This window comes from Eucyclogobius newberryi, unplaced genomic scaffold (assembly GCF_026437365.1).
Source record: "Eucyclogobius newberryi isolate DKJ021-1_F unplaced genomic scaffold, fEucNew1.0.hap1 SCAF_3, whole genome shotgun sequence".
Lineage (NCBI taxonomy): Eukaryota > Metazoa > Chordata > Actinopteri > Gobiiformes > Gobiidae > Eucyclogobius > Eucyclogobius newberryi.
The window spans coordinates 27,409,515-27,434,783 of record NW_027315945.1 but is presented as its reverse complement, the minus strand read 5'-3'; the positions used below and the strand labels follow the sequence as shown (position 1 = coordinate 27,434,783).

At 40.0% G+C, this 25,269-nt stretch overlaps 2 protein-coding genes across 2 annotated transcripts; both read right to left on the bottom strand.

Moving 5' to 3' along the window:
• Positions 1-9,255: 9,255 nt before the first annotated feature.
• skap2 (src kinase associated phosphoprotein 2) lies at positions 9,256-18,081 on the bottom strand. Its single transcript, XM_072460238.1, has 12 exons — positions 17,936-18,081; positions 17,609-17,714; positions 17,509-17,534; positions 17,344-17,442; positions 15,173-15,253; positions 14,690-14,773; positions 14,470-14,594; positions 13,349-13,412; positions 13,124-13,264; positions 12,946-13,044; positions 12,289-12,404; positions 9,256-9,389 (listed from the first exon to the last, which is right to left on the bottom strand). Exons 1-12 carry the CDS (start codon positions 17,973-17,975, stop codon positions 9,297-9,299), a joined length of 1,074 nt encoding a protein of 357 aa, XP_072316339.1. The 5' UTR covers positions 17,976-18,081; the 3' UTR covers positions 9,256-9,296.
• A 3,693-nt stretch (positions 18,082-21,774) lies between these two features.
• hoxa2b (homeobox A2b) lies at positions 21,775-23,348 on the bottom strand. Its single transcript, XM_072460234.1, has 2 exons — positions 22,917-23,348; positions 21,775-22,513 (listed from the first exon to the last, which is right to left on the bottom strand). The coding sequence occupies exons 1-2, from the start codon at positions 23,299-23,301 to the stop codon at positions 21,855-21,857; spliced, it is 1,044 nt and encodes a 347-aa protein (XP_072316335.1). The 5' UTR covers positions 23,302-23,348; the 3' UTR covers positions 21,775-21,854.
• Positions 23,349-25,269: the final 1,921 nt, after the last annotated feature.

Genomic DNA, 25,269 nt, shown 5'->3' with positions numbered 1-25,269 from the left:
CCTATAATGTACCGGTAGCCCTATTTGTTTTTACAAAAATCACTCAAATTAAACCTACATCTGCGCTGTGCTCGTTTTCCACCACCATAAAAAGTGGAAAAATAAGTGATAATTGAAATATTCATGACACGAGCCTTAGATCTGGAGGTATTTCAAGGTCTCTTTCACTCTGAGCCCGTGATTTACAGGGGCCACAGAAATTCCGAAACCTGTGAGCCAAAGCGAGATTCCAAGCGCTGCAGCTGTCCTTGTGCGCCTGAGACCGACCCTCCTCAACCACCTGTCAAACTGCGGGGGGGAAATACTTTTAAGTCATTCAGTCAAGGCTAAAGCATTTTTCTTTCTGACTCTGGAGCAGGACGTGGAAATGAGTCAAGTTCAGAGGCATCAATCCTTCACCAGATTCCACAGCGGAGTAGGTGCCTTCTCCTGGTTGGTTCTGCATGGAGACACTACCTGCCATTTTCCTCCTGCGAGCTGTCACCAATTACCGCACGAGAGACGAGATCATTGTACCAAAGCACGGGGCAGCTTCTGATCGACTTGTGGGCACTCATCCTATTGCAGCCAAAAGCACAAGGGCAGTGGTGGAAGAAGCACTCCATTTTGTTATGTGTGACAGGTCCCCGTGTTTTTCTAATTATTACCCTGTTTGGTGGGATAGAGCCTGTGGTAAATATTTATCACAGTTTCACATCATTCAAGGGGCCGTTTGTGAAGACAAAATTATAGAAACTGAATTCCTCTGTCTATGTCATCATCAGTAAGTGACATTGCACTGAAAACGCAGAAACGATTTACATCCAAGCGACCACATTCTCTGATGTTAGTATTTGTCAAATCTATTCTATTCTGTAATTTACATAATTTTTTGCCATTGTTTACAGTATGGTTGCTAGGTAACAGTTGTCACATTTGCTGCTCATGTCCAACCAGGAAGTAACATTATAAACGTCATCAAAATTGTAAAACTGTGGAAAATAGGCCTTTTTTTGTAAAATCTTCATGTTCACCACATTTATGTAAAATGTGTGCAGATATACTATTAGTATCAAGTGCATTGATCTTGATTTTAGGTCAACTGTAGCAATTGACCCTTATTTCACAACAAATAACATTTTAGATTTATATTTTTTGGCTTCTCAAACTTGACTTGAATTCAGAACCTTTAGGCATATATACATATGCCAACATCACACAGTGGGCCCCATGGGGATCAATGGGCTTACGTGGGCTTCCAATAAGGGCCATAAGTAGGTTTGTCCATGAGTTTACCCACATCGGGCCCACATAAAACCCATATAGGCCCTACTTTTCATCTCAAATCGGATGCATGTGGAATATTAGACTGATAAACTATTAGAGCTCAACCAGTGGGTATGTTTAGTTAAACAAACACCACTCAACAGAGTTACGTACTGCTCCTCATTTAATCCTTACTGAAACAAAAGATTCACGCTTAACATTTGTAACCTTAAATACTAAAAGTTTCAATAGATCCCTCCGGAAAAAGAATGGCAAGTGTGTGAAAAGTAACCACGCGTAGAACGCTAAATGCTTACAGTATACGCTTTTGATTTGAGTTTAAAAAAAATTTTGATACATTTTTGACTCTGTTTTGTGTGTTTACTGGCCAGTAAAATGTTAAAATTATGAAAAATATAATATGTATTTGGTATATGTGTGTTAAGCAGAATTAGTTCTATTATTGTGAGTTTTTAAAGTTTTCACTGTAAACTGTTGGTGGGCCTATCAATTTGACCCACGTATAACCCATGCCCACATTCCCCGCTTACATCCCACATGGGGCCCATACTGCACAACCCAAATGGAGCCCAAGTTGGCAAGCTCAAGTGGGGTCAACATACATTTGCCTAAATGTAACCCATGCTCACATACCCCACGTATATCCCATGTGGGGCCCATGCTTACAAGCCCTATTGGGTCCCACTATTAGTAAACCCAAGTCGGGCCTTGGGTAAACCCAAGTAGGGCCTTGGGTTTACACACCCATGCCCTGTGAAACCCACACTGCCCAGACAAAACCCATATGGGGCCCACAGACAAAGTTGGCAGGGTATGCACACAAAAAAACACGCACAATGTGAAAAGTACTTTTACTTTTCAGTCTAGTTCAAATTTGAAGTAGAAAGCACTACGGTATATAAAAGCATTCCTTTCCACCTCTGCTGAAGGAAGAGAGCCGAGTAGAAGAGAAGACAAATGATAATTTCCCAAAATAATATGGTATGTAAAAGAAGTCCCATTGGAGTGCACAGATAAAACAGATGAAATAGAAAAAGTAGCTATACAACATTCAAAATAGGACTTGGGTACTGTATATTGGCGTATGGATTCATGTCTTAGCACAAGGGACCGACCACATGAGCGTCACCACATGAATAACGCCCCCAACAGAGCAATGTCTTGTTAGAGATGAGGAACGAGAACAGGGGGAGTGCTTGGGTCGGAGGCAGATGGGTGAATCCGGAGGCACCCAGAGGCACCCCGAGGTGACGGTGAGAGGACAGCCGAGCCCAGGGAGCAGGAGGAAATGGAGAGGGGAAGAGGGCAGTGTCTCCTGAGGCCTATGTGCTTGGCTGCCAGCGTGTGTAAATCAGCAGGCAGCTCACAGCCGCAATGAGGTAGAAAATAAAAAAAACATAAAAATGTCCGAGTGAAATAAGAGGCAAGAAGAAATCTTTTATGATGAGCCTAAATTCTCCTCAGTCTTGCAGTAGATCCAGTGGTTTTGGTTGTCATCTATCATCAAAATCTGCATGGAGCTACAAATTACTCAAATTTCTCCACCTACTGTTTCTGTAATGAACATCTTAAATCCATATAATTATAATTTATGGTAGGCCTTGTCAGTAGGTATGGCTGTAAGTGATGGGTGGAGACCGAAATCTAGACAAATGTACACAAATGCCAAGTTGGTTTGAGATTTTCCTTAAATTGTGACAAAAAAAACGTTTGGCATATATTTCTTCTCTCCAGTTTGCATCATGGTGCACGTCACATCCCTTTTCTGGTGGAGGGTTTGACACCTGCTTGACTTCTTGGAGGTATTTTTGGCTTTGCTTGTCCCACAGAATGGCATTAAAGTGCACATGACAGGTTAGAGTAGCGATCCCCAACCTTTTCCTTACAAGGAGCGGAGAAGATTTTTTTTTTCAGGGACCGGTTGAAGGGGGCAGGGCCAGTAACAGTGTACAATGTGTAGATATAACTTTTAAAACATCTTAGTAATTATGTTTGTTTATTAGAACTGGCTCCATAGCACTACATCTGTAAATGTATGTCTAATTTCATCTGATAGTAAATTTAACTTGTTTTTCTTTATTGCATGCCTTATTTGATTTGATATATCTTTGCTTTTATAATAGTTCATTGTTGTGTGTTGCACTGAATCACCAAAACAAGTTCCTATTCTGAATTTTGTTCACTGACAATGGCAATAAACCTTTTCTGATTCTGATTCTATATTTTCATGGCAAACGACATATAGAATATTGGGACGTAGCAACAGACTAGAAAACAAAAATTTTAATATATTCTAAAACATAGGTTACATTGGCCCCTGGGGACCAGTAGTAAATGGCCCACGGCCCGGTTTTGGGGCCCGGCCCGGGAGTTGGGGACCCCTGGGTTATACTACGCATTTCACTAAAACGATAATTATATTGAAGAAAATTGCATAGTCTTCCAAAGTTTATAATTTTACATCCTGGTTGTGTGGTAGAGTTACCTAGCAACCGTACTGTAAACAAGCCCCGAAATCTATATCAATTACACATTAGTCATGTTTTGACACATAATAATACCTGATAGCGCCTTTATTTTGTTTAAACAGTCAGAAAATGGTGTCAGTTGTGTGTAAATTGTTGGCTATTGATGACATAGACAGAGCAATTCAAATGTAGAACTCAGCTCCACTTCCTACAATTTTCCACTTTTATTTTTTCAGTTTTTCTTTACAAACTACAACTTAACTGTCAAACTGTGATGAATATTTAACACAGGCTCCATCTCACCAAACAACGTGATGATTAGAAAAAACACAAAGTTATTGCACAGTTAAATGCAGACAAGCATTTAACTGTGAACAAAAACATGCGTAATTAGATAACTTCACGATAAATAATTTTAATGCCATACTGTGGATCATTCCTAGCAGAGCGAGATCATCCATGTAGCAGATTCAACAACGGAAAAGTGACATAGCGCACCTTTAATTCATGTACAAAACAACACGTGATGAGTGTGTTGCACTGGACTTATGAAGACATTTGAGCGTCTGATGCAGTGATGATTAGGGCATATTACTCTGTGGGCACATGTGATCACTCGGCCTGTACTGATGAACACCTGTGTGCGCCCGGGACACTAAATCAACCCAAGTTAGCTCGACAGGACCTCGGCTTTGACATACACGAAGCCGACACTAAACGGCAGCGAGCGTCTTTTCACATTCCCAGCGTTGCAAGTTCTGGAAATTCAAGCCGCATACTTATACTTCCTCTGCCAGCGCTTACCTTACAGCAAAAGGGCGCTATAAAAAGATGTGTCATTGAGAAGGGGGTCTACATGGCACTGGGAGTCAGGGTAACAGGGATCTACAGCACGGTGGGAGGTCAAGGAGAAGAGGATGATCCCGGAGGCTGCTCGGCCCGGCATCTGGGCACCTTTGGTCGAGCTATTGTCCGGCCTCATGCCCCTCGACAAATACACGGTCCCCGGATCATTATTTACACCGCTAACTAGCCGAATAAATCAAGTAATTGAGCTGATATCAGAGACGGCGCTGGAGAGTAAACAGGGCCCAGAGTATGGATGCCAAACACTTGTAAATAATCCGCGAGGGGCTGTGCCAGTGGAAGGTGTGGGAGATGTTTATAGCAGGTGGACAAACAGCTGTCACTTTGATAAGCCTGATTTATCCCGAGTGGCATGTCAGCACATAGCTCAGTGGACATGACAGCCAGAGCCGGACCAACCGTGGAGCGAATGGCAGGAAAAAAGAGATGACAAGCTGGATATAAAGTTTGAACGGCTCAATCAGAGAGAGAGAGAGAGAGAGAGCGTTAAAGGATTAGACGGGGCTGAATTCAGACTAATAAGCATGCGTTTAGTGATATACAGCGATTAGATGTGTTATTAGGACATGGAAAGGTGAGCTGTTTGACAGATTATCGCTTCTCTGTGAACCTGCTGTGGGCATTAGAGTGCAGGTGATCAGTTTGTCCTCACATTACTTTTGTTAGCTGAAGGATTTCTACGCTTAAAGTGCATCATTTTGTGCACAAATGTATGCCAATTATTACTTTGCTTGGTAGATATTTATCCTAGTTTTAATGTCAGTCAAGTACAGTTTGGTGAGAAAAGAAAAGAGAAAAAATAGATCCCTCTGTCATCACAAAAACGACAAAAAATCCATCCAAAATACAGTGAAAAACATTAATTTAACTGAATAAAGCTGTTTTTCTGTATCTTTTTTGTCAAATTACTTTTTCATTGCTTGATTTTCTAACTGGTAAAAATCAACAATTTTGTGCAGCTCTGCGAGGCAAATACTGTTTTGATTTTGGGCTTTGCAAAAATAGATTCAAATGAAATCATTATTATTGTGTAAATCAGGTGAGCTTTGGCCAAGTACAGTTTTGGAATGACCTCTACGTGACATCTGGGGTTGTAGAATTAATTCACTGTGAGTGTTTTCCAGTTGGCAGTGGTCAGTGGTCAGTATCTATCAAAATGATTCCAAGAAAGTGAGTTACAGGCAACAGGTGGAGCAGAGGATGAGGTGTGGCTTAATCCAGTAGGTCGTTTTCACAATGTTTTACGAAATGTATACTTTATATCACAGCGAATCAACCGCAATAATATTTTGTATGTTGACAGTTTTTGAAAGAAATGACCAAAGACAAATCCACATGAGTTGGACACTGTCACTGGTTTTAGGGACTTTTTTTTTACAACAATGGACACACTGATGGAAGCTTAGTCAATGTTTGTTTGAAGTGGATGTTCTCAGTAAAGAACATTATATGAACCACAAACCGGGTCAACACAGCTGCATTTGGACAATTAAAGGGCAATTTCTACCGTTTGAACTCTGACCTGTCCACCACAAACTATATTCATGGGTTTTAGATTGAGAAAAATGGAGCAAAGTTGCAACAAAATATAAAAAAATCCACTTTTTTACACAATGTCCAACTGGTGCTACGTAACCATATATAAAATGTATGTCGTGTCAGTTTCATAGAAAACCAAATGATGTAAATATTCCTCTCTTTTTGGATGTCTTGTCTTTCTGGGGTGTAATATGTTGTGACCTATTGCTATTCCAAACTCTTCAACAGTTTAAAGGGATATCTAAATTTAAAAGCAGTTTTAAATCACTCTATCACGTCATATCTTGCACCTTCATGTGACCACGACCTAGAGCTGAATGTTACTTTGACTTTCTTTGTTGCTTGTTGGGTTGTTGCATTAGACATTTAGAGATATAAGAGTGAAGTAATAGAATGCGTGTACCAAAAATAAAAATCCAGAATACTAAATTATAGTAACTGTATTCCGGTAGTTATTCTTTTTTTTTTTTTAATGGTATTCAGAATACAAGTACTTTCCTAAAATATATAGTGGTATTTAGCACACAACTTGGGCTTCAAACCTCACTGAGATAGTGCAAGTGCATGTGAGATTAGTTTTTTTTTAAATCTTGCATAACAAAAAGTCAAACACAAAACTGTTTAATCTTAAGTCACAGTTGTATGGTACAAAGTATTCAGAATACAGTGCTCTGATTAGACCTCTTCTTGAAAAGAGAAAGTAGCACAGCGAATACAAAATAAATTATATATTTTATTGCAGGTTTTCTGTATTCTGTAACTAAATGCATGTTCAAATTATTCTTGTTCTTGTTTTGGTCTAATAACAATTACATACTCAAATCCCTGTCTGTGGCTCCAATAAGACAATTACCGGGAGCTCTGACTATTTCCATGGTAACGCAGTAGTATGTGAAAAGTGGGTGTGGCACGTCATAAATGACCTGTCTGAACCTATATTTACTGGTCTGCCACTAACCCCAGTCTGCAGCTCACACTAATACAAATTACATATTGAAAAGTCGCACTGGACAAATTGAAACCTGCAAAGACGTCACATTTTAAATAATTCATTTCCAGAGCACCGTGTCAGGATCTCTGTTAGCTCGGACTTTAAATCGGACGCATCTCTGCAATGACACTGGGTCCAGAGAGGAAATCTTAATTTGTCAGCTTCGATGAGTTATAGCGGTGGAGACTGACCTCAATTAAGAGTGACTAGCATTTGAAAAATGTCTATTTCAAATTTAAAGATTTTGACCAGCAGAAAGGCTTTAATGGAACGCTGACAGAGGGCCAGTGTCGAGGTAATAGATTTCCTGCAAAATGCCAGAAGATCTCACATAAATAAGAGAGTGTTATTCTTGACAGGAAGTCACTAAGATGCCGCGTGGTGGCATAAACTTTGGACAAGTCTTTATTATATTTTACACTTTAAGCTGTAATTTCCAGTGTATTTATATACTCTTTATGGGAAAGTTTAGTTCAATAGAGACCTGGGTTATTGCATTTTGTTTTATATTCAATAAACTGTTTGTATCTCAAACTCAGTTCAATAGCTTGAAAATTGTATTCCTGTAAAATTCGGTATAATTTGCCCTCGAGAATCAATAAGGAAATTCAGATTTTGATCATTTTGATAATGGGTGACATTATGAAAACAAAACCACTTGGATCCTGCTGATATCTGTGGGGCTAAAATGCTTATGTCTAAAACAAATTCTGCATCGATCACCACTTTATTTATTAATACACCACCGCCCAATCTATACATTTGGCCGCAAAATGTCTTTATGGTTGCAAGTATTAATTAGTGATATTCTGGTATCATTAGTGTAATTTAGTGCTAAGAGGATTAATGGCATGGTGACATTTATCTATGAAACATTATATCTTGATGTTAAATTGCAGTAAAAGGACTTGTATATTCAGGGGATATGGCTGTCCAAATCTGAGGGGGAAGGGGCTGTAGTTGACATCCATTAAGGAAATCCTTTATTGGCACATAAAAATTAGCTGCAATATTTAGCCACGCTTCTGGCGCGCAACACTTGCTAAATCCGTAGACTTTGTCAGGATTTATCTCTATACACTCAAGACATTTTGAACTTTTTATTGGAGTTGGATAAGCAAGTCCAATAAGCTCCAATTGTCACAAAAATGTAGTTTGTTCAACTTGGCTGAGTGAGCATTATATTGTTTGACAGTGACAAAACAAAGGATTTTCTCCCCTTTATCAATGTACTATATTCAATAACTAATTATGGTAATTCATTACATCTCCAATTAGAAGACAGGTTTTATAACTGCAGAGCACCGTAAAAAACAAGATTTATGTGGACTTTGAATGTCACCCAAAGGACGGAGGACTTGCTCATCACTCAAGAGGAACAAAACAGAAAGACAGGAGTGAGCAAAAATTCTGAGACAAAGGTATGATGAGTTATTGCTTAATGAAAGCAGTTTTAGTCCCATTTTCTCACAACCTTGAAAAAACCTTGACAAAAACCTACTGTCAGCTGTGACCGATTTTAGGTTTAAAACTGTGGCTTTCCATACATTTGACGTATACAGTACATGCACCTTACAAAGATGTGTCTATATCTGCACCTTGGCGGCTGTCAAACAGCTCCTCAGAGGGCGATAAGCTCCTGCTCTCCCCGTGTGCTCCTGTCTTATTAGTGCACCTCCGCACTACAGGCTCCAGGCACAGCCAACCATCTGCCACTCTGATCTGCTGCCCACAAACCCTCTGCAGAACAGCGCGGGCTTCTCATGCCTTCAAGCTAACAAAAGACCAGACACGACATTACATTAAAGACACCTTTTTATTTCTATTATGCAGGTTTAACAACACAGTGACTCTGATAACAAAAACAACTATTGTTTTGTTCTGACCTAATTGTGTCAAATGTGACCACAGAAGTAACTCTATTGCCACCTTGTGGCATGTGAAGCAAATAAATAAATGGAAATTGCAATACATCTTAGTCTAAGCACATAAAATGAAAGACAACCGAAAAGACAAAAGCACAGAATCACAATAAACAAACATGAATCTAAAATGTTATTTAACAATTATCTGAACAAATACATTGCAGGAAATGATACAGACCATGTAAATCTAAACGTGGTTTATATATTAATTATTTTATTCATATCTCGAGGTATACTTATTTAAATTGCATAAAGCTCCATCAGGTAGTCTTTGGGGACGATGCCAACAGCTCCATTCTTCTCTCCAACCCACCAACCAAAGCCTTGATATTCCTGTGTCAAAAAACATTTAAAACACCATGACTTCTTATCCCCTCAGCATGTATTTGGAAAACAAATAAAACATAGGTCCAAACAGCTTCATTTTCACTTTAGGTCTGTCTCCTTGCCTAGTGTCACTTCTGAAAATGCACACTCACCACTCAAGACAAAGCCTGTGTGCAAAGAGCCCCTCACACATAAATCTGTCACAGCGTGACAAGTAATAGCTCCAAATGGCTGTCAGCAAGCGGAGCGGCGAGGAGCACAGGCCGAGCTGAAATCTGAAATCAGAGAGTCCCCCTCTCACATCAAAGTCCTTCCAGGCGTGAATCACAGATTACTTTCAGCCGCTACAGAAGAAGAGGAACCAACACCTCTGCACTCATGTCCAAACTCACGAACAGGAGAACATCTATGATACAGATACAGATCTTGTTCTTCTGTATCTACCTCTGTATCTACCTGCGTTGCACCAATGAAATTTCCCCATGTGGGACAATAAAGGAATATCTTATCTTATCTTATACTCTCATCTGTGAGAAAGTACTTTTAAGTGATCACACATGTATTGGACACAGCCAGATAACACCAACATCATAACAGGACCAGTGATAGTCATGTATCTCAGAGGACAGTGCTGCAGTGCAGGACATTTAAGACGTTGGAATGACCAAAATACACTCTGAAAATGTCTCCCATGACTCCTCATGCAGCTTTCTTTTTGGGTGGTGTTTAAAGAATCTCAAATAGACAAGTGAAAGACCAAGTAAACTCATAAGACAGAAACATAAACACGCCAAGCAAAGACATTGTCACTGTACTGCGCAGACCAAGTTCGATGGCTTTAATGTGATAAAGACTTTGGCCTGGAGAACTCCACTGGATCATATTTGTACAGTGTTTATGTCCAACCCATTTGGCTAAGGTAATGGGTTAATGATCAAACATCCCTCAATTTGTTTTATGTGCTGTGACTTGAGCAGGGAGGGTGGAGCTGCTGCAGCACAGCCTCCTGTCACACTCTGCCTGGGCCCGTCTGGGGGGTCTCAAGGCTGTAACACTTACTATTTCTGGGCTGAGGAATGGGGGAGGGACTAAGGAGAGAGGAAAAGAATGGGGGAGGGACAGAGGAGAGAGAAAGAGAATGGGGGGAGGAAGTTGTCTGTGCCTTTAGCTGCAGCTGGCTGCTGCGGTCCAGACAGGTTTTATGGTCATTGCCCTTGCAGCGGGCCACAACCCCCAACACCAAGGTTTCATCTAATGGCACTCCTTGTCTGAGTGAAAGGGCAACTTGATTCTTGGTCCTCTTCCACAAAGACAGGGGCAATAAACAGGCATTTGGGAAATGAGTACAGCAACGCTCTGTCTGCTTTGTATATTTAGTCCCTCCCATTACTGCAGAGATCAATCAATCAATTAGTTGTCCAGCAAAATTGTTATAGTCTTCTTCCCGTATTCTGATTCTGATAAAAGCACCCGTTGCAAGAAATAAAGATAAAAATATCATAATATTATTTAGGCTATAGCTGCGGAAACCATAAATAAGTCAACAAATAAATAATAATATAGGCTGATGTGTAATGTACATCACTGTTTTTTTAACGTGCATTCAGTTAAATAGTGGCTGATGGCTTCTGTTTTTTTTATTTTTTTAAATGGCTCCTATAGTTTGTGCTTTGTAAGTGCCAAAACGCACCACTAGATGGCGCACTTGAATTTGAAAACTCCACAATTACACAGCACGGAGCCCGGGAATATGGAGGTGAGCGGGTTATCCCAAATGCTTTTGAGATATACATTTTTGCAAATAATATTTTAAAATCACCTTAGATAAGTTAAACCACATTGTTTGAGTATGTGTTGTCAAATCAGTTGGCAGTTTACACATCAGCCTTGGACCCTCCTCTACCTGAGCATGTATTTTCTGAGAACAAAAATGACTGACAAAGTGAAGTGGAGAGTTTTAAGAGGTGTGTGGGCTGCTCTGTATGACAGCAGCAGCAGCAGCACTGAGCAGAAACAGCCCAGATGGAAATGATGGAGGGGAGCCAAGTGCCAGCTAAACCAGCCTCCGCCAGCAACACTAAAACAGTTTCCGTGGTGACACAACTAATCCCCATCACCGCTGCAGTGCCAGGCAGAAAAACCTAGTCCAGTCTGCTCGCACCAACAGCCCTCGGCTCCTGGCAGCGGGCCACTCACTGCCAGTAAAAAAGGATACACACAGTCAGGTCCTCCCAGGTCTAGCATTAACTCTCTTTAGGTGGTCTGCGGCGAGCCCGTACAACAACATGTCTGACTCTGGCAAAATGCTGAGGCTACAGACTAGTTTCAGCCCCACGTTCATCAACAAGCCACGTTTATTAACCTCTTAAGATGAGGGCTTTTTCTTTGTTTATTCATTATTGTCCACCATCTGATGCAAGGGAACGATCAAGCTGCATGGGCACAATGAACATAAAACAGTCAGATCAAACATTCTGGGCTGAATCAGGATCACGTTGTACTCCAAACCCACAAATAAAAATATCTAATTGAATAAGGCTTTTATATGGATTTCACCTGGAATTTTATACTTTATTACAAGTCCCTAAAACAAATATTGTGTTAAACTGGCTTCAGTTCCTAAAGGAATTGTCAAAACCAATAAATGACCAAATTAGTGTCACTCAGACCAGACACCAGATGTTCCTATGTGTAGAGCTTGTTATCACGTATAATGAGAGTAAATCAGACATCAGAGGCCAAAACTAGAGGGTCTCAGCTTCACAAAGAGTCCAACCATTTGTCCGTTCTCCAAACGGTTCAGAAACACAGTCAGTTTGAATTTGGCTCATTTTAGTCCGGCGTTTTAGGGAAAATACGAGCAATGTCCCTCTCAAGAGAATTAACGTGGTGTATGTGACTGTACCTTGCTGAGAATGTAGACGGCGTCTCCACGTTTAAAGGACAGCTCATCTGGGTGGTCTCCTATGCAGTCCCACAGACCCTGGTAGAAGTTCTTGTAGTCTGTGCTCTTATCAACCGCTATAAAAGAGACATCAAAATGTACTTCTCTTCAAATTTATTTTATTTATCCAATTGATTCATTGTTTTTCTTACTACACATGTTTGATTAAAAACAATGAACAAACCAAGAAAGAGAAGAGTAGCTTTCACCCACATTCAAGTTACAGTTATTAACATACTAAGATTTCTACATGTAGTTAAAACTTAAGCAAATAGTGGCTCCAAAATATCTGAATGACAATTCTTTATTGAGGATTGCGCTCTGTAAATATATGCACTTTATGTATATATTTTGATGTAAGCTGTTGAAATAGAAACGGATGTAAAACTTATAGCTCATTTCTTATTGTGCAAGTCTGAAAAGTACTGGGTATTTTTAGAGAGCAATAATAAAAACACTTTCTGAAAAAGGAAGTTCATACAGTTTGTGAAACTTCCTCTTACAAGACCAGGAACTGAGTCTATCTGTATTCTTACGACTACATACAATGAGTCTATTTACACATTTGCCTTTTTTACAGTTACTTCATAAATACATAAAAGATTATATTACTTGTACCTGGAGCAGCAAAAGGAGCAGGAGCAGCAGGAGGAGATGGTTTGCGGACTACGGGATCAAACTTTGGCAGTGGCTTTGCTGGACTGGGCACATCCTCATCTGAAACATAAAACAGAACAAAAACAAGTAAAACATGTTGATTTCGGAGGATGAGGTCTTTACTAAATGAGTGTCGAACCTGGCAGCTCTTCATAAATGTCCTCGTCAATTGGCTCCACGGCGTCATTGTCCGCCGCGTGCCCAACATCATCATACATCCCCTGATCGTCCTCCTCCTCCTCCTCCTCCTCCTCCTCCTCAGGTATGATCCCGGTCATATCTGCAGACAACAGCCAACACATCATTTAAACTATCTAATAATGCAACCAAACTAAATGAACAAAACACAGGTAAAAGGCCAAACCTCTCAAAACAAAGTCTATCTGTTTGACCCACTCCTCCGCCTCCTTCACCGATGACGCACAGAACTGTGATGAAGGTGAGGCGTAGTAGAAACTTTAGTCAGTTCAATTCACACTTATACATGTATTAATTAACATATACAAATAATGCAAGATTTACGCATAGTAAAATGTTCCACATGGGAGTCTGAACCCTCAGTTAGACACTAATATATGCGTGTCAAGTAAAGCCATTGCAAAGGCAGCAGTGTCAAATGAAGGAAGGGTGTAAAAATGGTTTTATTGAGCTGCGTAAAAAGAGAAAAAAGCTTTTAAATCTCACCGTTTATGTTAACTTACATAATTAAGTGTATTATTGACTTATTAACTTTACTTTATCATTCAGAAAGATGGCCACAGACTAGATTAATTGTGATTTATGAGACAATTGAAAATTAAGTATTTTACGGTTGTTTTGTGCTGTGACCTGAATAATCATTAAACTATAATGTTTCTTCTTACAATAATCATGATGCAACATGTGATATTGTGGCATCCTACATGTAAAGTAAATAACATCTACATCAGGGGTGTCCAACCTTGTTCTGAAACATATACAGGCCACAGACTTCATGACAATGAAGTGATTCATGCAAAATTTAGCAATTGACAGTTTTGATGAGCCACCACAGCTTTAATACGACTTGTAACCATAATATTAGTTCTGTATAACATCTAAATGTTTGTTCCCCCTGATCTACATGGAGACACGGACCCCCATTACGAAAGCAGCTTCAAGAGTCTGATACTTTTACTGCATTTGAGAACGGTATCTGTACTTTTTTACTCCATTACCTTATTTGAAGAAAAGTAATGTGAAAAGGCTATAGTGACATCATATAAATAAAATGTTGATTTAGTTGCTTCCTTTACCCAAAAATCAGCACAATTCATCACCAAGATCACTACATTTGACTCTGTATTAGTTCTCAAAATCTCTGTCAAATACTTTGACTTCTATTTTTCCATTGGCACTTCAAAACGTTCACTTAAGTAGATTTTGTGCAAGTATTTCTTTGCCCCTGTATCTGTACATCTTCCGCCACTCTTAAGACTGCAGTATTTCAGACTGTGACATGCATACCTGATAGACTCGCTTGTCTGGCGCCGAAATTTCAAAACAACAATCTTTCTTGGAGTCCTTGCGTAAAGTGTTGCTCATCTTGACCGAGTAGCCGTCAATACCGAACTCGCCTTTCTGCTGCTTGTCTGTTTAATTAAAGAGTTACGCACGGCGCCAAGTGAAGTGTTGCTCAAGTGTCAAACTGTTCTTACGTGGTCCTAAAATATTATAAAACAATTACCTTTATCGCTGCCGTAATAGTAGAAAGTGTGCTGGCTCAGAGCGCACCATCTTTTCTGCCACTCGTTCCCAAAGAAGCTGTGATCTATGAAAACAAATCGAGTGCGTAACTGTAGAGATAAAGCCGCAGAGTTTATGCAAAATGAAAATCCTAATCACTGTTATGAGAGTCTTAAAAGCAAAGATTTGTGTACAATGCCAAAAGTCAACTTGTAGAAGAAGAATAGACTCATTATCATGTATTCAGTAATATTGTGATTCATGTTTAAACGTAGATTACTGTTGACTGTAGATTAGATTAATTATTTCCTCCAGGTTTTGTGGAGCAGAACAAAACAACCCTATAATTCAGAACAAAACTGAATTCAATTTAGACCTTTTTTGCATTCAAATGAAGCAGTAATTGTACACACAGTAAAAGTTGTATTAATAGCAGAGCCCTGTGTGGGGATGCGTGCTTCAAACACTAAACAGGAATACAGACCTTTTCTACGCTTCTCCAGATATCCAGCCTTGAAAACGGACGTCAGGTCTTGAGCTGCCACAGGCGGAGACTGCTGGACACCTGCAAAACAAAACATCAGCTGTAACTCAAAAGGAGACAGTGATCCTGAAATCCAGAAGGGTTTGGACGTTCACGTGGAAAATCTGTTGAAATTGAAACGCCAAACGGTGCCTAAGGCTGGATTTGTTGGTCATAATCTGGAAAATCTGTTTGCAGTAATTGAGTCATGATAGTAAAATCTCAAGCAACACTAAGGAAGGCTCAATGATTTATACAGATTTTGATTCCACAATAATAATAATATACATGATCACATGCTAATATTAAAATGTTTGTGTAAAAAAAAAAAATATATATATATATATATTTTTTTTTTTTTACACAAACATTTTAATATTAGCATGTGATCGCATCGTGCTGAAATATATGTATTTTTCCCATATTTATACCTGCTCTAATGAGTATGGGCTGCAATGCTTAATCAGAATTATTGTAACTGGTCAAATTTTTAAATAGTTATATTTGTATGTCGTTTTGTATTTTGTCTATGGTCTTCAGTCAACCTGCCTATGGTTAAAAATGTATTCAAAAAGTCTAAATGTATAATATAAATACATAGATGTCTAATCAAAAGAGTTGACTATGATAATCATTATGTGCAGCCCTGGTTTTGATACTAGTATTAGTATCAGGATCATCAGGAAATCCTCCAAATTAGTTTACATACGATGAGTCTTGTGAGAAATAGAATATCAAAACTACCATACATTTAAAATCACATTTGACACAACGTTCAGGTCAATCGATCGTCCAGCAGTCCAAAAATCCCACGAAACGCGATTGTGATTGTGCTTCTCCTCCAGCCGCCTCTTTCACGGTGCAACTTCAATGCAAATGTTCAACTACTGTGTCAAAGTTGTTTGTGTGAGCGCGCGCCCATAAAAGTGACAGCTGCTTACCGGCCATAAACCACATTAACTCCCACACAACACAAGGATTTCACAAACCTCAATTAAAGCAAACACAGAATATGACACAACGTTCGTGGCGGAGAACACTGTACAGGATTAGTGCTACTGTGCAGTTAGAAATGTGTGCGTTTTCTCACAAGTGCAGCCTTGGCAGTCGTTTGGGGTCCAGAAACGGGGCCTAAGAGCAATAAAGCATGTTCGGGCTGTCAAAAGGCGGCCCTAAAAGAGGGGGTGAAAGCAGCAGTTGTGCCCCTAAATTGCTTCCAAACTATGTTGCCGAGATACAACTGGAATGTCTCCCTCATTGTGCCACTCAAAGTCACTTTCTGCAGAGCGCGGGCTACGACATTGTGCATGTGTGAGCCAGGAAGTCATTTCTCCAATTGTATTTCAGTTATAGGTCACAGTTAGACTAAGTGCATGTGGTTAAAAGAGGTGGGAGATATTATACTGTCTAGTGACGTGTTTAGGACCACTGCAGTTTGAGTATTTGTTTTATTTAGAGACAACTCTATTCATGTTTTTCCCCTTATTATTTAAAACTAACATATACATGATTTAGTCTCCTTTTAGGCCAGGTTTTGTCCGGTCTGTTAAATATTCGGAAAGTCAAATACTATCTACTCGGTGTGAAAGGTTTGAGAACCACAGGATCTCGTATAATATCACAACTGTAGTGTTGATGGAATCCTCTGTTATTCTCATCTTTGTTTCTCCTCGTTTGGCTTTTAATCTGGTCAAGAACTACTTTTGTCATAGTTATTTTCTATTTCAGACCTGATATATATAAACTTTAACGGACCCAGTTTCAGTCTGGAAGTACTCGGCAAGCCAGATATTTGCTATATTTTTATATGGAGTGAAAGGTTTGAGAGTCACTGATCACGTTTTATGAGACGCGTTATGTATGAACTGATTCTTTAAGTTTTATCACTGCAATCTCATCGCAGTATACACCACACACTAGAAGAATACAACCAGACATGTTTTACTGCCATCTACAGACCTTTCCACCAGTCGATATAAGAACAATAACATATCGCCGTCGTTGTATCATCTAGTAACTTCAATAAATTCAAAACACACACACCGATTACCAATGTATTGCAAACTATTGTGGATTTGTCCTAAGAGTTACACATTTCTCCCACATTGGCCACTTCTTCTTTTGTCGTTTACCTTCGCACGTTTCGTCATCTTTGTCCGGGCGCTCCGAGTGCAGGGATCCACCGTCGTTGTTGCTGTCAGACTCGTCCTCCTCCTCCAAGTCATCCTCACCTGCAGACACAGGACCTCCTCACCTGTGCCTTTAAATGACACCGACTGAAAACAATGTAGACCTACCTTTGTCCTTGAAATCATGTGGGAAACTAAAAAAAACAGACAAAACAGACAGTAAAGTGTGATTTGTGAATAAAGCTTTCATTTTCAAAAATATCCATACCCATATTTCACTTCCTTAAGCCTCTTGATGAACACTTCTCTTTTTTCTTTTGCCTTTTTGCTCAAATTCTCCCCTTTTAATCCATCACACAGGAATATTTCAAGATCTATGCGACACAAAATACAAAATAAAAGGTAAGAGGCTACAATAAAAGGCTAACATTGGTTCTTTTTTACTGGATGGAGCTCTGTTAATGATTGGCTAAGAGTCCACAGCACACAATGCACTTCCTCTTGACAGAAAACGTCTGAATGCTTTACTTAGACTGCAAAAGCGCGTCAAAAACACATTTACAGTTCATCCACATATGCAAAGACCGGCTTTTACCTGCTATTAGCACCGTTATCTCCTCAGGAATGGCCCTCATGGTCGCCTCAGCTGCTCGCTGCTGTTTGCACCGCGGGTCCAGCGTGCGCACGGGCTCCAGAGAGGAAACTTCACGCACGACGCGGAAGTAGGAAGTTAATCTGCAAATTATTTATCACTGGACCGCGCTCAATTGACGCGGCACACCTTCTTTGTTGTGCTGTCGTTTATTGGTGTTCGTGATCCAGGCCCATTCATAACAGCCGCGCGCGATGACAGCGGCTTGATGTTTTAATGGAGCTGCGGGTCTAATAAATTTGACGCATAATGTGGGGATCATATTTTAAGATTGATTCCTGATCATATTTCCTTGGCGTTTAAGTGTTGACTTTGACTGACTTAATTGACAAAGCTTAAGTGCTTACAATAACATTAGAAGTTACAGTTTATGGCCGCATAAATAAAGATCGTAATTGTTTTGTATGGAAGGTTATGAGCACGTTTGGTAAACATAAGCTTCAAAATGCGTTTGATTTGAGTGCGTTGTGCCGGACAGAGGTTTCAGGAACAACCGCGTTCAACAATTTAGTAAAAAGAAAAGAAAAATCTAAACTAAAGCCAGAACTCCAGCGTCTTCTATAGACACTGTTATTGTCTTGCAATGTCCTGGTGCCACTTGTCCCTCTTATATATGCCCCTGTCCCTGTCACACTTATTTTAAAAGTGAGTTTTACACAGAAAACATAATTATATAGCATTGAAATTGATACTTTTTGGTGTACTGGCTTTCTTTGTAGCTAACCCAGTGTTATCTGTGTTATGATATTGTTATGTTGTATTGGAGCTTACATTTCTGCTTCTCCAAAATCATTCAACAAACTTTTTTTGTTCTTTCTTTTTTTACAATTGGAGGTGGTCACCCACAGATGCCCTTGTCTGTTAAACCAGCTGATTTATTTCTCCACGTATTCCTGGAAAGTCAGAGTTGTAGATCTTTGTATGGAAAACAGCCAACAAATGTCCTGACACTCAACCTGGAAGTCTTATGGGCTAAAGGTTTATTTAAAACACTCCATGGTTTAAAACAGCAGTTATTAAAATAGTTTTTGTATGACTTTATGTGGTCATAGTTTATATTCAGTGGGAAAAGTCATTATATTCTGGTATTATCAGTATTTTGAGGATATTCAGAATACAATTACATTCTTAAAATCAGAAGAATATGTTGTGGTATTTGATCATTACATTTGGCTTTGAAATGCTCTGAATTAGTGTGAAAAATAGAAAAGGCAGCTCTTGAGTGCATGTGCCATTTTTCAGTCAATGTGAAAGTGTATTCAGAATACAGTCTTCTGATTAGACAAAGAAACATCATACGTTACTAAATAATTATTCTTTATATTTTTACTGTTATTATTCATTGTTTTATGTTATACAATATCGTTGAAGCAAGTCAGTCAGTAAAGCTAACGCCCCTAACCCTTGCATGATACATGACTTGAGAATGTACAGTGGTCTGGGGTAACCTAAACTCAAACAAATCTCTCTGTTGACACATTGTTGATAAAGATGCCAGTCACTCTCATTGGTCTTCTGTGGACAGCCTCCATCGCCCTGCCTGAGCTAAAAGAGCGGCCCTTTGAACTATAGCCTATTGTTTTGCTGAGAAGTGACAGGACTGACAGTTGTTCAGGCAGAGCTCTGGAGGCAGCACATAAGCCTACAGCTAAAGGTATTGTGTTATATGTGTCTACGTCATAATACGCCATATTTCCCAATAACGCTTAACACAGCTGAGTTAGAGTGAGGCTGCTCATGTATAAACACAACCTTTTAGAAATGTTTTAATTTCTGGAATGGAGGCAAAAGGGAAGTGAAAGAAAATGTGAATTCAAAGGGAAAACGGGGATTAACTTTAGAATATCACAAAACTATGACACGATGATGAAAACCAGAAACATGTGCGTGATTTCTGAGCCAAGTTAAAGACATTTATTATTGTGTTTTATATGATCTGATTGTGTAATTGGAGCGTTAAATTTTACTGAACAAATACTTACAGATATGTTGAGCCAGAATTTCACTTTATCTTGAGGTACTAGATTCCTTTCAACAAATCTGAGGCAAGAAAATCTCTCTCTCTCTCTCTCTCTCTCTCTCTCTCTCTCTCTCTCTCTCTCTATATATATATATATATATATATATATAGTACATATTAAAGCCAATTAACTTGACAGTCCTACCCTAGAAATGAATAAATTGTTGTATATTTTTGTTATAGACTTAATCATTTTAGCATTTAGATCTGATGTCAGTTAATCAATGGTGCTTCATTTTGGCTCCAGTCACCACTTTTCCATAATTTTGAACATTGAGCTGACATAGCATTTTAAACACACTATAAATGATATGTTGATTATTAAAGATTTAGCATTTATTGTAATAGGAACAATAATTCTTCCTTTTTTTCAAATCACAAGCCGTAAAACTAGAGCATTTTTCACCCAAATTCTTTATGAGTCTCTCTGTGGTCATTCAAAACCTGACCCTCTTCTGACCCGGCACTAGTTCCTCCCCGTGTGGAGAGTAAGGCAGAGCCAGCTTGACCTCTGACCCTGGGGGGCCTGAGTGTGAGTGAGTGCCTCTGGTTCCTGCGAAAGCCTGCACCGAGCTGCATCTGGTGTAATGTTTCGCTTAATACACCGCTTTCATTTCATATTTAACTACGTATCTCTTTTGATGAATCCTAAGAACGTGCTTATTGTAGTTATCAGAAGTTCCATCTTTGACACTGCATAATTTACCACAAAGTTATCGTAATAGACCATATTTTTCAAACTCAACATGTAATTTCTCTTGAGGTTACACTGTGATTTATATTTCAACTGGCTCAAAGCTCTAAAACAGCAGCTTTTATTTAAAAAATGGCCCTGACTTCCAAAACCAATGTTAACTTCAATACACATGGGCTTCAGCTTCCTGTTATTGCCTATATGCAACATTTTGTGGACTTTTTCCCTTTCGAAAGATGATAGAACATTTAGTTTTAAATTGTTAATCACTATGGCAACTGTCCTAATTTATCATCTTTTCAAACTTGATTCACAATTGATGGAGACGGTGATTGAACATTCAATTACCTAAAAACAAACAAACAAACAAACAAACAAACCAGCGCGTCTTTCTATTCCGCAGGGATTTTCCACATTATCCCACTGTTTTTGTTCAGACTAAAACAACCAGTATGCCACAATATATAACGTGAACATTCATTTCTAAATCCTGTTATATATGCCTGTACTGAAATAAATACTTCAAATGCATTGCGCTGCCTTTGTACAGTCTAATTTGAACATATCTCCAAAAGCCACAGTGGCGCAGGGAGACTTAATGGCCAAAGATTGCATTGCATCGCGCATCAGGCCATAAACAAGCTGCCCGTGCTGCGAGTTTTATAGCCAATAAAATTTAATTAGAGAGCAAGGAAAAGTCATATTGGCCCGACTTCTATACGATGCACACTTCGTAACACGTTTGACTCAGTAATGCGCCGACAAAAAAAAAGAATATCTTAAATAAGGAAAAAGTGCCAATATAGCCCAATATTAGCCAGTCCGTATCCCATTGGTACATTTTTATTTTTTGTTTTTTTTAGCTAACAGATAGATATTCAGTGTACTCACCTACATGTAAAACTGAGACTAAACTGGCCTGTAATATGAGTAATGAAATAAGACACTGGAGTCGTTTAATATAAAGCTTTATTTCCAGAAAGATATAGGCCTATAGAAATTACTGATAAAAAATCCATAGAAAAATAAATTTTGAGGGTGCATAGTAAACTAGTATTTAAAAGCTCATGGTTTCATACTGATATTCAACTTACCTCATTTCTGAGTTCCATTTTAAAACGCACAGTCCTAAAGAGAACAGTGGAATATCAATAACTCAGGTTTCGCAGATCAATAGTTGTAAGAGTTTCTGAGAAAAGATCAAACGAGTCACTTGAAAAAGTCAGTGGACTTTGTAAAGAATCTGACAAACTTAGTGAGAAAGACGAGGATGGGGAGAAGACGGGGAAATCCTGCAAAGAAGTCTGTGGTGGGGAATGCGCATTGTCTGGGCCTATTGTGGACGCGCACATCGGAGCAGCGGGCGCCGCGTTTGGAAAATGTTTCACGTGTTTGTCATTACTGTTCTGCAGCGTAACCGCGGGGCAGTGGTCCTCTCTGTGCTGGCTCTGGTCCTGAGTGCTCGCGGGGGTCTGGGGGAAATACTGAGCCGTTTCGCCGTCTTCTGCCAGATCTGAGTCGTCCTCCTCGTCGTCCTCGCCCGCGTATTTGCCGTCACTGTCGCGGTTTTCTTTGCTGTGAGTCTGTCTCTTGTGCTTCATGCGCCTGTTTTGAAACCAGACCTTCACCTGCTTCTCGGTTAAATCCAGTGAGCTTGCAATCTCCACGCGCCTCGGTCTGCACAGGTATTTGTTAAAGTGGAACTCCTTCTCCAGCTCCAGCAGCTGTGTGTTGGTGTATGCGGTCCTCAGCCTCCGCGATGCCGCTCCGCTTCCAGCCCCGGCATCCTCCTCTGCCTCTGGCGAACCTGCGGAGCATGCAACACACAACACTGAATAATACACCTTTAGATCGGCACAAACAAACCCACGTAGAGGTGAGAAACACGGTGGCTGGAGAGGAACTTGTGGCAGCAAGTCACCGCCACTCACAAGATTTATGGTCTCGCGGCAGAATATGATGGGTCTGCGTGGACAGGACGCGGGCTGAAGATTAATGAACATGCCAGCTGCCGGCCCATATACGGCTAATCTATCACTCTCCATTACTGTCATCCATTAACACCTTTACACTTGGTGAGATTAAGACTTTACAAAATATAAAGGCCAATTTGAAAATATTAAATAGGATATATTCAATGTGCAGCGAGGGCCGTGTTACACAGACAAAGAGGAGGCTTTTATTTCAGAGGTTATTAATCATTGTCTTGCCTTGGGGTGAGAAGTAGAGCGGGGACGACCCTGCGGAAGCCCGGCTCCTCTTGATGCTTTTTTTCTCCTTCATCCACGGGTATTCCTTTAACGGACACGCGGACTGACGCGCGCCCACGCAGCCTCTCCCGGTCTGCTTGGAGTGAGCGCTCCCGCGGCTCCCGTGGCTCCCGCGGCTGCCGGGGCTCGGATGCTCCGCTGCGTCGAGCCTCGGGATGCTGTGCTCGAAAGGAGGAGGAATCAGAGCCGAGTGTGAAAGCGCCGGCCTCTTGATTGATGAGTTTTGAAAGGCATCACAGACAGGGCTGGTGAGAGATGTCAGGCACTCGGCGAGCGTTGGCTGGCTGTTGATAAAACCACTCTCGCGCCCGAATTCGTAAGTCATCGCCTTCCTCTTCCCGCTTTTAAAGGTTTCACAAAACAGATACAGACATAGATTTGCTAATGTTGGATATAGTCGAATATGGAGAGTGCAGTGCCATTAACTAAAGCTTTGCACGAGGCCACGCTTGGAATTAGACTGGGCAGCTTGTCACATGATTGCATCTGCCCAATGACAATTTGTGCTTTTATCAAAAGAAGCCACTGTCCCCTGTGATTGATCGAGAAACTCGCGGTGGTAACGCCTCATTCCGCGGGCAGGGGTGTGCTTTATTTACACATCGCGGTTGAGTTTCACTGTTAATACGCACTTACTTGAAGACCACGACATGTAAGTTGGACGTGGAGACAGACGCACAATTATACGCGTAAATGGTTGTGGTCGCCATATTTTTCGAGTCATTTCAGCAGTGCCTTTGCTAAACCCCTGCACGCCAACAAACACCCAGATTAATTTCAGCTGATTTATTAATGTAATGTTGTATTCACTGTGTTACGTTTGGATTTGACTTCTCTTTGCAACCTTGTGCGTGAAAATAGTACTGAACTGAATCATGATTTTGAGTCAATTGAACCACAAATTCAACATTTATTTGAGTATATAGAGTCTGTTCGTCCTCGTTTTCTCTTAATACATTGAGTGTATAAAATGATTTGCCCCTAAAGTGTAAAGCCAGAGGATGAGGTGCTGAAAGTGATGGCTGTTTATGGCCCCTGCTCCAAACAAAGGGCCGCTAGTCGCCTGTGAGCGTGATCAATCTTTCTCGCCCAGCGCTCTGACAGCTCCTGCCCCAAGAACACATCTGAAGCACCTCTGCTTTGAATCATATATGGCTGGAAGACGCAGCAGCCCAGACTTTTCTGCATGCTTACATTTCGAGAACTACATTTGCAGTAAAACGAAAATCTGCTTTTTGCGCGCTGATTTGGCTGTTGTGAACATGTGATTTGAAGGAATGGTGTAGGCTGTTTGTTTGGGGAAAGAGGATTTTACACGAAATAGACAAACTGAAAGAAGAGTAGCGTGACTTGATTTAGTGGCGAGCAGCTCTTACATTGGATCAATTGTTTGCTGAGGTGAGTGGGTGTTGGCCTTCAGCGTGAAGCTATTCACCGCTACCTTCGTTCTGCTTTTCCCACACCACCAGAGGACCGTCTTTGTCTGGAGAAAATACAAACATATTGCGTATGTTTGTTCGTATTTTTAGTTTTATTATTTTATTTTTTTGAACAATATTGTGTATTTTGTATGAATACAATTTTATAACCTTAAACCCAGCAGCTTCAAGATGAATCTAGCCATGTATTTGCACGTAATCTGAATCCAAGAAATTGTTAAATTAATTCAATTCAGTTGTTATATATAGTAAATATAGATTGTGCTAAAGTAGGCCATGTGTTAAAATTAGTAATATATAATTACTTATTAATGGGAACGTTTCTTTGTGCAGATCTTGGCAGCCTGTAAATATGATTATGTGTTTATGTCTTTTTCTCTTAATCGCTTTTTCTTTCTCTTTTTTGTTTCTGTTTTGTCTTTGCTATTTGACCGTGACTGTTGTGAGTTTTATCGAAGGCAGAACGGAGCAGTGGCTGAAGAGAACACGAGCAGCGTGTTTCCCAGACCAGAGACATCTGGAAGGCACTACGGGCCAGAGCAGTGACGGTCCTCTACGTGTGATTTAATGCACCAGGTTCAACTGAACTGTGTCCAAATAGGAAACAGGAAAATAAAACACTTGACAAAGGATTTCAGAATGTTTTGTGTTAATTGATTATTTTTCGTGTGAGAAATGACATGTCGGTGTAATTATTATGCAGTATAGGCTAATTCCAATGTTCTTAATTAATTGTCTATCATGTGATTTACGTGTGTTAAAAAAAAGCTTAATTTTCGCGTCAACGACAGAGATTGGTGATAAATCGGTGCCTTTTATATGGAAAAATACACGCATGTTTCTGCCTCTGTGTG

Excerpts from the sequence above, each read along its gene's own strand:
- hoxa2b (XM_072460234.1), bottom strand. The coding sequence starts at position 23,301 with ATGACTTACGAATTCGGGCGCGAGAGTGGTTTTATCAACAGCCAGCCA. Across the intron at positions 22,514-22,916 it reads GCTCTACTTCTCACCCCAAG|GTTCGCCAGAGGCAGAGGAG; the intron begins GCAAGACAATGA and ends CATGCTCCGCAG.
- skap2 (XM_072460238.1), bottom strand. The coding sequence starts at position 17,975 with ATGAGGGCCATTCCTGAGGAGATAACGGTGCTAATAGCAG. Across the intron at positions 13,265-13,348 it reads GATAGACTTTGTTTTGAGAG|ATATGACCGGGATCATACCT; the intron begins GTTTGGCCTTTT and ends TGTTGTCTGCAG. Across the intron at positions 12,405-12,945 it reads TGCTCCTTTTGCTGCTCCAG|CGGTTGATAAGAGCACAGAC; the intron begins GTACAAGTAATA and ends TCTCTTTTATAG.